The 14,031-nt window shown below is 56.9% G+C and overlaps 1 protein-coding gene across 2 annotated transcripts in view; it reads left to right on the top strand.

Annotated features, from left to right (window-relative positions):
- The first annotated feature begins 4,574 nt into the window (after nucleotides 1–4,574).
- STEAP3 (STEAP3 metalloreductase) overlaps nucleotides 4,575–14,031 on the top strand; it is a 49,267-nt gene continuing 39,810 nt past the window's right edge. The window contains exon 1 of one of the 2 annotated variants that reach the window (XM_080798660.1): nucleotides 4,575–4,775. In XM_080798660.1, coding sequence (XP_080654786.1) covers nucleotides 4,682–4,775 — 94 coding nt within the window. In that variant the 5' untranslated portion in view covers nucleotides 4,575–4,681. Of the gene's footprint in view, nucleotides 4,776–9,528; nucleotides 9,623–14,031 lie in introns of those variants that run through there. The other variant, XM_080798661.1, reaches the window with a different exon arrangement.

Genomic DNA, 14,031 nt, shown 5'->3' with positions numbered 1-14,031 from the left:
AGGGTCACAGCCTCAAACACACTCGAGGAGGGAGGTGTGGGGCAGACTTCTTTGCCTTTTTCTTCTCCTCTTTTCCAAAAGGCCCTGCGTGCCTCCAGCCTACCCCTCAGGTCAACAGTTTGCACTTGAGCACCTGAGGGGATATACTCTCCAAAGTACATTACCGAGGCCTGTGGTTAATTTTTCAGGAGCTGCTTGCCTTGCTAATGGGCTGGGAAGCCAGCTGGGCCTCCACCCCTGCCTAAGTGCCCAGGCCTCCCCCACCCCCTGCCCTGCTTGGGCAGAAAGCCCGGTGCTGCCCTGCTGCCAGGCCGCCACGCCGCCACCGGCTTCCGTGCGTGCTTTGCCAAGGACTCGGGCCTCTGCCGTGGGCCTGGCATCGTATCTTACCCATAATTGTACCTGGTCCTTGCGTGATAAGCCCGGTGAAGCGAAAAGTTGTGTCTTACTTCACCTGGAGAACCAGTCACATTCTGAAGTAAGTGCTGCTTGGGAAGACATCCCAGGGCATCAAGGCTGATGGGAAAAGGAAACTGTCCTTCTGGGTCTGGAGACTCTGCACCATCACCACAGCCATCAGGAGGCCGGACCCCGGCCAGCTCTGGCTCTTCCTTCTGCCACCACCAACACTGGCCTCAATGGGTCTTCACCACGCTGTGCCTCGCCAGGCCCCAGGCCAGAGAGCAGGCTGGAGTGTGTGAGTCTCCAAGCCCATTGGCCAGTGACACACACTCCCCACCCTCAAAAAAAGAAAGCACCCTGGCTTTTTAGGCTGAAATCATTATAGTCTAAGCTCTTACTACCATCTACCCAAAGTAGACCTGCCCAACCGCACCACTGGTTTTTTTTTTGTTGTTGTTATTGTTTCTTTAGTGTTTCCCAGAAGACCACCTGCAAGGGCTCCGCACCAGGCCCTTCCCCCAGCGTGTGATCTTGCCCCCACATGGCCCATGACCACATGAGGTGGCCATGCGCCCAGCTGTGTAGGCATGGCTCTTGCCCGAGAAACCACTGCTGTCTCCGCTTGACAGGGGACCGAATCCCCAGTGGCCCCCAGCACAACCAGGCCCAGTGTCTCCGGGCAAAATGTCCCACAAAGTTTGGCGGCCCCCCAAGTCCAGAGCTCCGGGCTCACACAACTGGCGGGCTGACCTTGTCACTCCAGTCGCCATGCCTATACCAGTGTGACTCCCTGGAATGGAAGGGCGGGCCAGGGGGCATGGGGGAGAGGTGCATCTCAATCAGCAGGAACTCTGAGCTTTCAGGCCTAGAGGGGACCTCCTTGCCCAATGCCGAGGCCCCCTCATTTTCCACCCTGGGGGAATGACTGGTTAATGGAATAGCCATTCTCTGCAGCCAAAAAGCCACTCAGGGTGCAGTCTGGCCTGGACCCTGGCTGACTCAAGAAAAGAGCAACAAGTACCCACCTTAAAGGCAGGCTTTCAGCCCTTCGTGAGAACCACTGTAGAAAACCTGCCAAGCACCAGGCGCTGGGTCCGAGAATGGAGGGGTGGCCCGGGGCTTATACGTTAAGCAGGTCTAGGCCCCATTACTGCAGAGGTCTGGAGGCTCCATGCAGCCCCATGCCCACACAAACACACACACACAGGAGGGCACAGCATTGGAGCTGGCAGTTGTGGGGAAAGGGCGTGGAGTCAGCCTCGGGCAGCCTTGGGCCAAATTCTGTTTCTCCTACCACCAGTTGCACATTCTCCAAACCTCCCTGTCCTTTCCTAAGGAATGAGGACATTGACCCAAACCAGACCATCCAGGCCTGGAATCTTCCTCTCCCGTGTCCCCTCAGTATCCCTGGAGTCTTCCTGTACGGTGGGGCATAGGCACGGGGGCGGGTGCCACCGATCCACAGTCTCTGGTCTCCTGTCTAAGCCCTCTGAGAAGGGACTGTGTAGAGGGGAGGGAAGGTGGTGGGCCTCTCCCTATGACATCCTCAGAGGCCTTAGGCAAAGTCAGAAATGACAGGGGCACCCCATCCCCCAACAGCTGCCATCCCAGGGCACCCAGCCTAAGGCCAGCTACATTTGCATGTTGTTTGCATAAATTTGCATAAGCACTGTATACGTGTATCTTGTAGCCAATTAATTCATTCAGGCATCACTGCATTCCAGGAAAGGGCACCAGGAGAGATGCAGCCCTGTGGGCTTCAGTGTCAAAAGGGCACCCACAGCCCCTGCCCCATCCCAGCCCCCTCCCAGCACAGAAAACATCTACCCTAGGCCTGCACCTCCCCTCTCCCAGCACCTGCTGACCCTGAACCCTGACTGCCTTGGCAGCGACCATCAGAAATTAGTTTCCTGGGGAGACCAGATTCTTGACACCTCCGATCCTCCCCTACTCTTCAGCGGCCCTAATTTAACCAAAGGAGAATGCTAGCTGTGGAGGGGACTTTTGGGATTTCTACCACAGGGATGGTCAACCTGATCCCACCTATAGATAGATAAGAGGGCCCCTGCTCTAGATAAGGAAGGGGTGGGACACACACCCAGCCTTGACCTAGGTCCTCACCCCACGGAGGCATCTGCCGAGACCTCAGGCTCCACTGGGCATTTGCAACCCACTGCATTTTACCTCTGGGGGAATGGAGGTCTGAGGAGGAGGAGGGTCTTGGCCAAGGTCATGGTGGCTAGAGCAAAACTGGAACCAGAATCCAGGGGAGCTGACATCCTCATGCACCCAGCAAAAGTGGAGAGTATGCCCGGGAGGCTGTAGGCCTTACAGAACAGTTTCCAGAATCAGAGCAGCCAGATGGGCCCGGAGCAGAAGTGGGGAGACTGGGGTCCCTCCCATCCTTCCTTCCACCCTGGGGGAATGGAGGTTTCTGGAACTTTAGGAAAGACTGTGACCCTGAACAGGAGAGTGGAAGGAAGACTGGGCCTTGCTGCCACCAAATCAGGCCCTCCACCCTCGGGCCCAGTGAAGGGACGGAGTACACCCAGGGTCCTAGGACTCTCTTTCCACCCTTGTCTTCCACCCTGCTTCTAGATCAGGGCCAAGGTAGGACCTGCAGTCTGCAGTCCCACCCTTGGCCTAGGCCCAGGGAATTGACTGTGGCAGAGGACAAGGAGCCAAGGGAATCTAGGTGAGGGGAGATAGGGACTTAACATGAGTACCCTCCGTACTTAGCTTACTGCTCCCGCTTCATCATCCCCATTTCATGGATATGTTGAGCTGGCAGCAGTGGGAAGCTCAGCAAGGGGAGATTTGATGGTGAGCTCCAAGGCAGAGCATGGCCAAGTCTCCTGATTCCCAGACTAGGGTGTCACAGCATGCGCTGACCTCTGGGACAGGGGACGAGGGAGGGGTAGGCATTCATCACCTACCGGTTCTCTGCCATGAGGTCAGAGGAGACAGGGTTCCCTGAGCACTTCTCAGAGGAGGAGAGGATCTAGATCAGGACACAGGACGAAGGAAGAAGACTTTTCCAAGAGGGAAGACGGGGCCTGCTAAGAAGTATATTTCTTATGGAACTGGGGTTTTCAGTGGCCTGTCTTCCTTTCCCTGAACACACTTTCTTTTCCTCTCAGATTGGCTGGCAGCATTTTAATGGACACCCACTAAGGGCCAGGCACTCATCTGGAAATTTCTCACTTCATTCTCACATCACCTGCAGCGGCATATTCTCTCAGATTACCGCTGAGGAGATCAAGGTTCTGTGGGGAGACCCCATCTGAACCCAGGGGTGTTTCTTTATCCTCCAGATGCCTCCAGAGACCAAGGCCGGCCCTCTCCTCATCCCAGGAGACCCCGTGGCTGGCTGACTGTGGCTCCTGGGCTTTGGCATAGAACTGCGATCCCAGCAAACATTTGAAGGTGGCTCTGAGGATGACAACACACTTGTGTGCGTGTCAGTGAAACCGGCACTAGGCCAGAGAGAAGTAGGTTCTTGGTGGCCTCCCTGGCGTTCCACAGACCTGCTCCAGGCTCTGTAAACCTCAGGAGGACATAGCCCCGTGGAGCTGCCACCCCTGTGGAGGCTGGGGACAGCTGATGGAACCTCACCGAGGCACGGCAGGCACCGTGACGAGTGTTGGGGACAGAATCCCATGCTGTGGCTCATGTCCCCTCAGTCACACCACGTGGACTGCCCCTGCTCCGCTCCCAGCACCACACTGGCCCCAGTCCTGGGCACTAACGGGGGTCACCAAAGGGGTGCTGGCCACTGCCCATAGGAGCCTTCCATCTAACGAGGCAAAGGTAGTAGAAAGATCCGGGAGTCGGGATGCTGTCTTTTCCTCAGTGCATGAGGCCAAGCAGGTCCCCTCCCCCATCTAAAGAATGGAGCAGATCCCAGTCACTTGGCAGGGGCCAGTGAGGCGTATGGAGGGTGATTTAAACGTGGCCCAGCACCGGCCTCAAGGTGGGACCTCAACCAATGTCCTTTGCCTTCCCTCACCTTTCCTGGAGAACCAAGACTCATGAAACAGAAGGGAGCAGGTTGAAACACAGTGGGAGGGGAGGGGTGGGGAGGGCTTATCTCTGTGGCTGACCGCAGTGTGTTTGTAGATGAGCCTGAGGTCAGTGACCCCCACCTCTGCCTTGCAGAGCTGAGACTCGCCCAGTCTGAGTCTGTGAGTCGCCTCGGAGGAGTCTGTCCTCCGCCTACCCCCCTGCACCAAGTGAGCCGAGCGTGTACCACCCAGCAGAAGGAGCAGCACGTGGAGAGATGGCGGCCGAGGCCTCGGGGACACAGGATCCCTCCACCCCAGGCTGTGGAGAGTCCCCTGGCATGAAGGATAGGACCTTGCACCCGCCATCAGGTGAGACAGACATGGGGATGGACCAAGCAGAAACGGGGGGTGGGGGCATGGTGTGAGCACCTTATCACAATGTCCCCCCTCCATGTGACCCCTGCCTGGTGGGATTTGCTTTCCTCGGTGATGCCTGGCTACAGGGAAGAGCACATCCTTCTCCCCAGCCCTCTGTCCCTTCTCAAAATTACAGCAGAGAATGTGCTGTGACCTTGCTCTCGCCGGGAAAGGGTGATGGCTGCCGAGGGGGACAAAGGACTAGCCATGGCAGCACCTAGGTGTTTCCTATTTATTTTGCTTACACAACTGGCTTTTTCCAAAAGCAGCTGAAGATAGCTTATAGCAAGACGTTTAACGACAAGGCTTATTGTAAATTTGACACCAAGAAAGTCACAGACTATGGGAGAATAAAGCAGAACTTCAGTATATTCAATGAGGATCATATAGTCAATGACTGGGGGTCTGAGTATCCTAGTCACCACGGTAAAAAGAGAACTAAGACCAGTTATTGGAAAGGAGTAAGCATACTCATCTAACATTTTTCTTCCTGAAGCTTTATATAACAGGCATTGAGTGTTGTGAAGGGCAGAATCATTTAGTCCCTATTTACAAAAATTCAGAAGCAGATTAAGTCAGGCCGTTTGGCTCATAAAAACCCCTGGGAAAGCAAAGTGCGGTATTAAAGTGCCACCCGCCAAGGCAGAGTGTAGCCTGGACTAGGCTTCTGATCCTCAGCCTTGGCCCAGGAGTTCAAGGACTTGCTGCTTTCCTGGGTACCCTAGACCAGGGCGTTCTCAAACTTGACGGTGCCCATAATCTCTGGCAGATCTGGTTAAAATGCACATCTGATTCGGGATGTCAGGGGCGGGGCTGGGATTCTGTTAATTTTAAACCCTCTCTGAGGCCATCACGAGCACCACCTTTGGAGCAAGGAGCTGAAACCCAGATTTCTCCAGCTGTGTGCCTTTTGCAAACTCCCCCAACTTAAAGGCGAAGTATGCTCCCGTAGACCCACAAGGAGGACCCGCTTCTGGGATCATTGAATGTTCCCTGGAGTTACTGGGGCAGCTTCCTACATTCTCATTGGCCACTGTTGGTCTGGTCACAAACCAAAACACTTGATGTTACACAGCAAGTTAAATGCCTACTATGTGCTAGTGAGCTCCCTTAGAGGAATGGTTTCTCCCACCCACCCCATCCCCCGCCCGTTATTCACACTCCCCGTTTAGCGCTTGCCTTTAGAATCTTCTCCACGCTCCTGTCCTGGCCACAGTTAAATCTCCTGGGGATACACAGATCATTACACTGAGCTCAGAGCGCTTTTCCTCTCGGGAGGGCTCACGTTTCAACAGAGGACTGGAAAAAGGGTAGCCTTAGGCCAGAGCACTAAGCTCCGGGGTACTGAGCTGGAGCTCCCAGGGCTCTGGAAGGCACCTTTACCATGCCATACAATATTGGTTTGAAATAAGGTGCCAAGTAGAGACCGTTTGTGAACTTCAATCCCAGGCCCCAAGCACATTTCTGCCAGCTTGCCTCCCCCATTCCGTGCCTCTTCCTCACAGACCATTCCTACCATTGGCTGCTGCCTCAGCTCGGGGTGGCTCCCACACGGTTTTACCCATTGGGTCACCACTGTGGCAGAGAAATTCCTTCATTTACCCAGATCACCGTCAGGATCGAGCATCAGAATTGCAGCCTCATTTCCTCCCTCACGAGAGAGGGAGCAGCTCCCTATGCCCAGAGGCTTGGAGCACCCTCTAGATCCAGGAGGGCCTGGCCCCCAGCCATCAGAGTACTGAGCACATGGCTTCTCGTGGCCATCTCCTCACAGTCAATTAGGGTGTTTATTTTGTGAAATGGATGTGCTCTGTCCTAGCCTATAAATTTTGGATCAATCCAAGAAGCTGAGAGGGCGCAACGTTCTTCTCTCTGGCCCAAGAAGGCGGTGAGCCTAGATTCTCTTCCTGGATGCTCTTGTCTTCGGAGCCAGAGGGCTAGACTTGTCTTCAGAGAAAAGGACCATCTCAGGAGGCACACTAGGGGCTTCATAAAGAGAATACTGGGCAACTCCTGGCCCAGACATGCTTCTGCGCACATACTGGACACCTCCTCTGCTCCAGTAACATGCTGGCTCTGGGCTGGTCAAGAACCATGGGGGAAGTTTCCCAGAGATGCTGAGGGAGGTGAAGAAGGGTAAGAATGGGAGGTACATTCACTCAGCTGTGTGCACCACACTGGGCACTGAGAGTACAGACGTCAGTGAGGCAGAGCTAGCTCCCTGCCCCGGGGAGCTCACATTTCTGTGGGAGCAGACAGTTAAGACACAACAAACGGGAAAAGCATGTTGCATGGCATGTTAGGAGATAGCTTTCAAAAAGCAGGAAAAAAATAGGACATGGTACCTGGATGGGGGAGGACGGGGCGGGTCTCACAGAGATAACGCTATTTCTGCAAGGACCTGAAGGAGGTCCTTCACACCTGAAGGAGTGCCACCGGGACACCCAGGGGCTGGGCAGAGGGAACAGCTAGGGCTGTGGCCTGTCTGAGGACCCTGCCTGATCTGTTTGAGGGGAGGAGAGGAGGCCAGCAGGAGAGGATGGAGTGTGGGTGGAGCAGAGAAGTAACACGAGCTGCCAAACGTCTGGAAAGAACGGCTCTGACTGCTTTGCCCTTGGCCTGATCAGACGTGAGGCTGGCACAGAGGAGGTGCTCAGCCAGTGTCAATGCGCTGTCCTCTCCCCTAGGTCAGGACAGTGCTCCTCTGCTTCCAAGAGTTTGGCCCTCAAAGGATTTAGGAAACATTTCCTGAGCCCACACCCACACCAGACCCCTTGACAGATAAGCTGCTCCCAATCCTGGTGGGGGATACAGACGCACAAAGCACCAAGATCAGTGGAGTAGGTGGTGCTCTCTCCACTTAAGCTCTTGGTCTACAGTAGGGCGTTCACTGACCACCCTCCCTGTCTCCTTCAGGCCCTGGATGTTCTCTTATAGAAGTTCACACTCCCCTTCGGACATTCCTCCCTCTATAGTCCTGTGTCAGGCCAGCCTTCGTCTCTCTCTCTCTCTCTCCAACTCATGGGAAGCCCCACGAAGAGGCCCACCAGGTCTCTCTGGAAGGATGCTGGATGGATCCAAGGGTCCTTCCAAGAAGGCTGGAACACCTCTGAGTGCCTCCATTTCTCAAGCTCAATCTCCTTGTGCTGCTCACTAGCACTGCAGGAAGGATGCTCAGAGATTGCCATCAGCCAGAGTTACTTAAAAAGCACCAGTGTGGGGGGGGGCACCAAAGGGGGTTAGGAACAGGCTCCTGTCTTCTTAAAGTTTACAACCCACTGCGGCAGCAACCCACCATCCAAGGGCAGGGGTGAGGCATTGGGCTCCCAGGGCCCTGGCACATGGGACATGGTGTGGTATGGCAGGGTTCCCTGAGTGGGGAGCTCCGAGAGGGTGTTGCCCTGTGGCGGGATGGAGCAAAAGGAGGCAGGAGGGAATCTGGGTCTTGCAGAGAGCTGTGGGCAGAGAGTATTCTAGGCAGGAGGTGAGCAAACATAGGTATTCATGGGTGGATCTCAGGGAGGGCAGGGGTGGGAGTGGGGAGAAGAGACCCTTCCCAGCAGCATTCCCCACCACTGGGGGGGAAGGTCAGAACTCTGCCTCCTCGCCCCCTGCTACGCTCTCTGGGGTCCATTTGTAGGGCCCAGTCCCCAGAGTCTGGCCTCTGGGCTCAGATAACCCTCCCTAGGGCTTATCTCCCCTGCCCTGCTGGGCTCCTGGGAATAATCTAAAGGCGCTGGTGGAATATGCCCCCCAGGCATTTTCTAGATGGCGTCCCAAGGGTCTGCCCCAGTCAGTCTCCCAGAAGATGAGGGACCTTAATGCCAACGGTACCCCCGCCTAACCAGAGCCCCTACCTCATCCCCTGTAAAGGGAAGGGAATAAGTCAGCAGCGCCCAGCCGTGAGGTGAGGTTGGAGGTGAGAAAAGGCTTCAGAAGGGCTCACACACCTCTAGAAAGACACCCCAAACATCTGTGCTGTGCTGTGATGCCACCCACAGGGGGCAAGGGAGGGCAGCAGGCAGTGTCGGGGCCACCTTTTTTCAGGGGCAAGGGAGTGTGGAGGGACCTAGGAGGTCTAGACAGGAAAGCAAGCCCGTGGTCCCCAGCAGCTCCGCCTAAGCGCCCTCCGCCAGCTCCCAGGTCTTGAAACCCGGGGACAGTGGGCGAGGATTAAAGTTCTACCCCATGTGTGGACAAGGGACGGAAAAGTGCCAGGACCACAGTGCCTTGGATGCTGCCTTGTTGAGAAGGGGTCTCTATTGTCTGCTGCTTCTGTGGAGGAAAAGAAGGAAGCAGTTTCCAGTCTGACACCTCGGCCTCTTGCCATCGGTGCAAACCTGACCAACCAGTTACCCTCGATTATAAAATGGCAGTGGATCTGAGGTGTCCCCCAGATTAAGGAAGTCACCCTGGCCTCCACGCCCTCATTGTCCCGGATAAGTGGCAGCCCGGAGTCCTGCACACTTTAGCCCCGGCAGGGAGGAAGGGACGCAGATCAGGAAGTGGGCGGGCAGGCTCTGAACGTCGGGCCGGGGGCGGAAGGTCGGCGGTGGCCGCCGCCGCCTGGGCTGCAGGTCCAGGCTGGGATGGGGGGGCCCTGCAGCTCCCCGATTGCGGCCTTGGGGGACGTGGCCAAGGCAGATAAGAAGCGGCGGGCTGGCGGGCGGCCACCTCCCCCGCAGGTCCGTCCCCGCGGGCGGGCGGGGCGCGGGGAGAGGAGGAGCCTCGGGGCCGGGCCACCGCCTCCAGCGCGGACCTTCAGCCGCCGCCGCGGCTCCGAGCGGCGTGCCGGACTGGTGAGTGACCCCTCCGCCGTGTCGCAGCCGGGCTGTGGGCTGTGCCCCGCCCGGGACCCCCGCCCCGGCGGCTCCCCACTGCGCCCCCCGCCACCGCCGCTCCGGGGCCCGGCGCCGCCACGCGTCTGCAGGCGACCGGGGCCGCGGGGACCAAGCCACCACGTGCGCCCGGCAGCAGAGAACCCGGATCGCCGGCCCCCCACTTTGCCCGCCTGCCTTCCCCCGGGGACGCCGGCCGCGTGCGCGGGGTCGGAAGGCAGGGCCAGGGGCGCTCCGAGGGGGGCGGGACTAGGGAGAGCGGGCGTCCCGACCCAGGCTGCCGCCTTGCGGACCCGCCGAGGGCACGGTCCTGGGTCCCGAGGCTCCGGCCGGCCAGTATCCGGGGAGGGCGGGGAGCGGGGGCGGGACCTTACCGTCAGGCCTCCCATCCGCTTCACAGCCCCAAGCAGAGCCGGCGACAAGGGCGGGGGCGCCCGACCTTGAACTGGAAGAGGCCAGGCTGACCATTGCCCGCGCTTGCCCGGCAAATTTACCCCTCCTGTCCATTTTCCCGAAATTTGGGGGCAAGGGTGTGGTTGGAACTTTTGGGCACTCTGGGTAGATAAAGGGGAAGGTACTGAGCTAATGTCGTTTGGGGGGTCAGGAGGCCAAAATCCGGGAGAAAATGCGGGCAGGTCGTGCTGGAGCCCTGGCGGAGGGCACAGAAAGGCCTCCCAGGTGTCCAGGGAGGCTTCGGAAACAGGCTCCAGAAGCGGGGTTCTGGAAATAGCCCCAGGGAAGTATTTCTGTCCATCAGGGTGCATTGATGATATAATTAATAGCAGACATTTAGTGTGCGTTTATCTGTGCCAGACAGCTTGCTTTGCACATACTGTCCCAGTTAATCCTCAGGGCAGGAAGGCAGCGCCATCATCTTGTTCCAGATGGGGAAACTGAGCCTCAGAGAGCATGGGTATTTGGCAAAAACACACAAGTAGCAAGTTGCCAAAATAGGGATTTGCACCCAGGTTTATCTGACTGGCGAGCCCAGGGCAGCCCACCGGTGGGACAAACAGGACATGTTCTCAGAGGTGGCAGCGCAGAGAAGGTGGTGCTGGGGTCCAGGATAGCCACAAGCCCAAACGGTCTCACGTGGATGTGTCCCTTCAGTCACCTGCATGGTTTGTTAAAAACACAGATGCCTAGATCCTCTCCACGTCTGACTGAATCTGAGTCTGCATGAACGCCCCGCACCCAGCCAGGAGCACCTGGAGGACTGTCTTCCTCATCTCAGCCTGTGGCTCTCCCTCCTGGCCTACGGAGATGGGGGGAAGGGGTGATGGGAGTGCAGCTTGGAGCAGGTGTTTGATCATCAACTGATGGATAAATGGCCTTAGTGGAGCAGGGGTACAGAAGGGAAGGAGACCTTGAATGATGGGCCAGTTGGCCCCAGCCAGGCAACCTAGGAGGATGGCCTGGAGTCAGCATAGGGTTACACTGGCCTCTGAGTCTGCAGGGAGCTCAGTCCAGGCCACCTGTTTCCTAGAGGGTTGGATAGCCAGTCCCAAGCCTGCTGCCTTCCCTAGGACCTGTGGGCGCTCTAAGACAAACAGGTGAATTGTCCTCCCGTTCCTGTTTCCTGTCCTTGCCCTGTGGCCCTTCCCTCCTTGCACTTACCAGAGTACCGGGCAGGGCTCCAAAATAGTTAAAAAGTGAGAGTTAATGACTATAGTGCAAAGCTGCACACCTGAGCCGAGGAGCTGGCAGACTGTAGCTGAGAGCCTCTGGCTTCACAGTCCCATGGAATGAGTCGGAACCCCAGCTCTTTCCCATGTGACTTTGACCAAGTCCTCACAACTCCCTGCCCTCCCTCCATCTGTAAAACCTTGCTAAGGACGCTGGGCCTGATACATCTGTAAGACAGTGACGATAGTGCCTGCCTGGGGGATTAGCTGTGTCAGGTGCTGAGTTTTAGGAGCACAATAAATTAAATATCAGAGCCCAACCTCTTCCCCCAGGAATTTGAGCGTTTATCAGCTGGGGACCTTCTAGGCTCATCGCTCTTCTAGTCCCAGCCCCCTCAGTTCCCTAGAGAAGGTGGTTAAGGCCCGGAGAGTGGCTGCTTCTCTATTGCAAAGCTGGCCACGGGCCCATGCCTCAAGGCTCCCTGCTTGTTGTCCTGGCCAGTCTTCCAGACTGGGAGAAAAGTCTGTGCTCCTGCTTCATTCCCTGGCCAGTCGGCAAAAAGAGCATCTCGGTGGCCAGGGTGATTTTCAGGCACACTGGGAAAGGCCAGGGAAGCAGTTGATTCAGTAATGTCCAGGCTCCCTGGGGCTGGATCTCCCTCGCTTCCTGCCCTCCCCTCCCGTATAGTGGCCACGACTTGGCTTGGCGGGTCCGTCCTGGCTGCGTCAGATGGGCACTCCATGAAATTGCTTCCTAGCCCCTGGACCCAGATTGGGCCTCTTGCTTTAAAACAAAGAAGCTTGCCTTTTTAAACAGTTACTAAAACTAAGGTCAGCCTCTTTTCATCCCTCCTGGGGGTTAGTGGGACGTGTGCCTCTTTTTCCCACTCATATTCTATCTTTGCCAGCACAGCCCCAATCCAGGAGGCTATGGGGGTTACGGAACTTGGAGGTAGGAGAGAAGAGGTGGGGAGGGGCCACTCTAGGTGGTTTTTAAACATTCAGCTACAGAATTCTCCCTCCCTCCTGCTGCCCTCTGCAGCTGGGCCCGCCAGCCATCCAGGCTCCCCAGATGTCTGCACATCTGCCCTTCACGTCCTCGGCATGCCACGGGCACGCCTTGGATCACACCTGAAATGACAGTCATCATCCCCGAACACTCAGTAACCCACATGCCAGGCCCCGGGCTGAGCGCGTTATAACTGTGAGCTCATTTGAACCTTCAGCTCTCTCGGGAGTTAGATAATATTTTTCTCCTGACGGTATAACCTTCCCAAGGAAACACTAGGCTTCAATCCATCCTTCCCCCCAACCTTGAGGCTCCTAACTACTACCTATACATGCTTGTCCAAATTCTGCCTCACTTACTCATTCAACAAACATTTCCCAGAACCAGCTGGGTGCCAGGTACTCGAGAGGGAACCGGCTAGGGGTGAACGGGCTGTCGGGCAGGATCAGGTTCTGCTCAATCACGCAGTATCACAAAGGCCCTCATGGTCACTTCATCCCAGGGCAGAAGGCTTCCCTCCCCCTCACACGTGGAACACGATCACTGGACAGTTAGTTGCACAGCTGTTCCTGATGAGCCTGTCCTCCTCAGTCACCACAGTCACCTGGCAGATCATGGGACAGGTGGGCGCCAACTGTCCTGCGATCAGGCAGTAACTTCTTCCACCTCTCTCTCCCGCTTCCTGGGAGCCAGGTGGGATGTAAGCAGTCACGTTCTTAAGCCTTCCAGAGCTATCCCATTAGGAGATTAAACCGTAGAAGATAGAGCCCCGAGATGTAGAAACTCAATCACAGGGAAATGTAAAGGCATTTGGGGACTGGGGAATGGGGCAGTCTCCGTTCGGGGTGGGGGGTGGGGGGAACAGCAGGTCTCCCAAAGCCGGGGTGTGGGCGTCTCTGCTGGATGAGCCTTGACTGTCACGTGTGTTTGTGGTGTGGCCATCAGGGTGTCGGGAGGGTGGGCTCGGGACGTCCCAGCATGCCTGGCAGTCGAGGCAAGGGTATCTCTGAAGGTCAGTCATTCCGGGCTCATAGTGGGAGGATGTTGGCTGTGACATGGGCCCTCTGGGTGGAGTCTGTGCCAAGACAGGGTGACATGCGGCATCACTTAGGGTGGCCTTTTGGAATGTGAGGGGCCTGTGCTGGGTCAGGGTTGGGGAGCCAGTCACCACTGTCCAATGAATCAGCCCTGACCAGAGGTAGGACTAGGCCTCCGGTGGTTGGTCCATGCAGATGGCTTCCGGCTGGCCAGAAGTACCGGAACTGGAATGGAAGGAAAAGAGCTTGTGCTGGGCCGGGCAGCCAAGGATTGTGCTGGGGTTGGGGACTTCTGCCCAGGAAAGCTCTGCCCTCCAGGTGTTCCTGGACTGGAGAGCTGACAGTGACCTGTTGTGTGCTGCCTGTTGGGCCTGTCTGTCCTCCTGTAAACTTTGCTCCAGTTCTTGAGTGTTCTGATCTGCCAGGGCTGTGTGTGGTGAAGGTAGAGCAGAAGCTCAGGGCAACAGCTGAGGGCTCACTGACAACCCCAGGACATGGGGGAATCACAGCCAGCCTGGACCTCTCAGAACCATGGGCATGTCCCTGTCCACTCACACCTGGAGCATTTGCTTTCATAAGAAAGGGTGAGGTCCTGGGATGCCTGGGTGGCTCAGTCAGTTAAGCACCTGCCTCAGCCTCAGGTCATGATCCCAGAGTCCTGGGATTGAGCCCGGTGTCAGGTTACTTACTCAGTGGGGA

The sequence above is a fragment of the Martes martes genome (assembly GCF_963455335.1).
Source record: "Martes martes genome assembly, chromosome: 3".
Taxonomy (NCBI): Eukaryota; Metazoa; Chordata; class Mammalia; order Carnivora; family Mustelidae; genus Martes; species Martes martes.
Note: the sequence above shows the minus strand (reverse complement) of the source record. Positions and strands in the feature narration are given on the sequence as shown.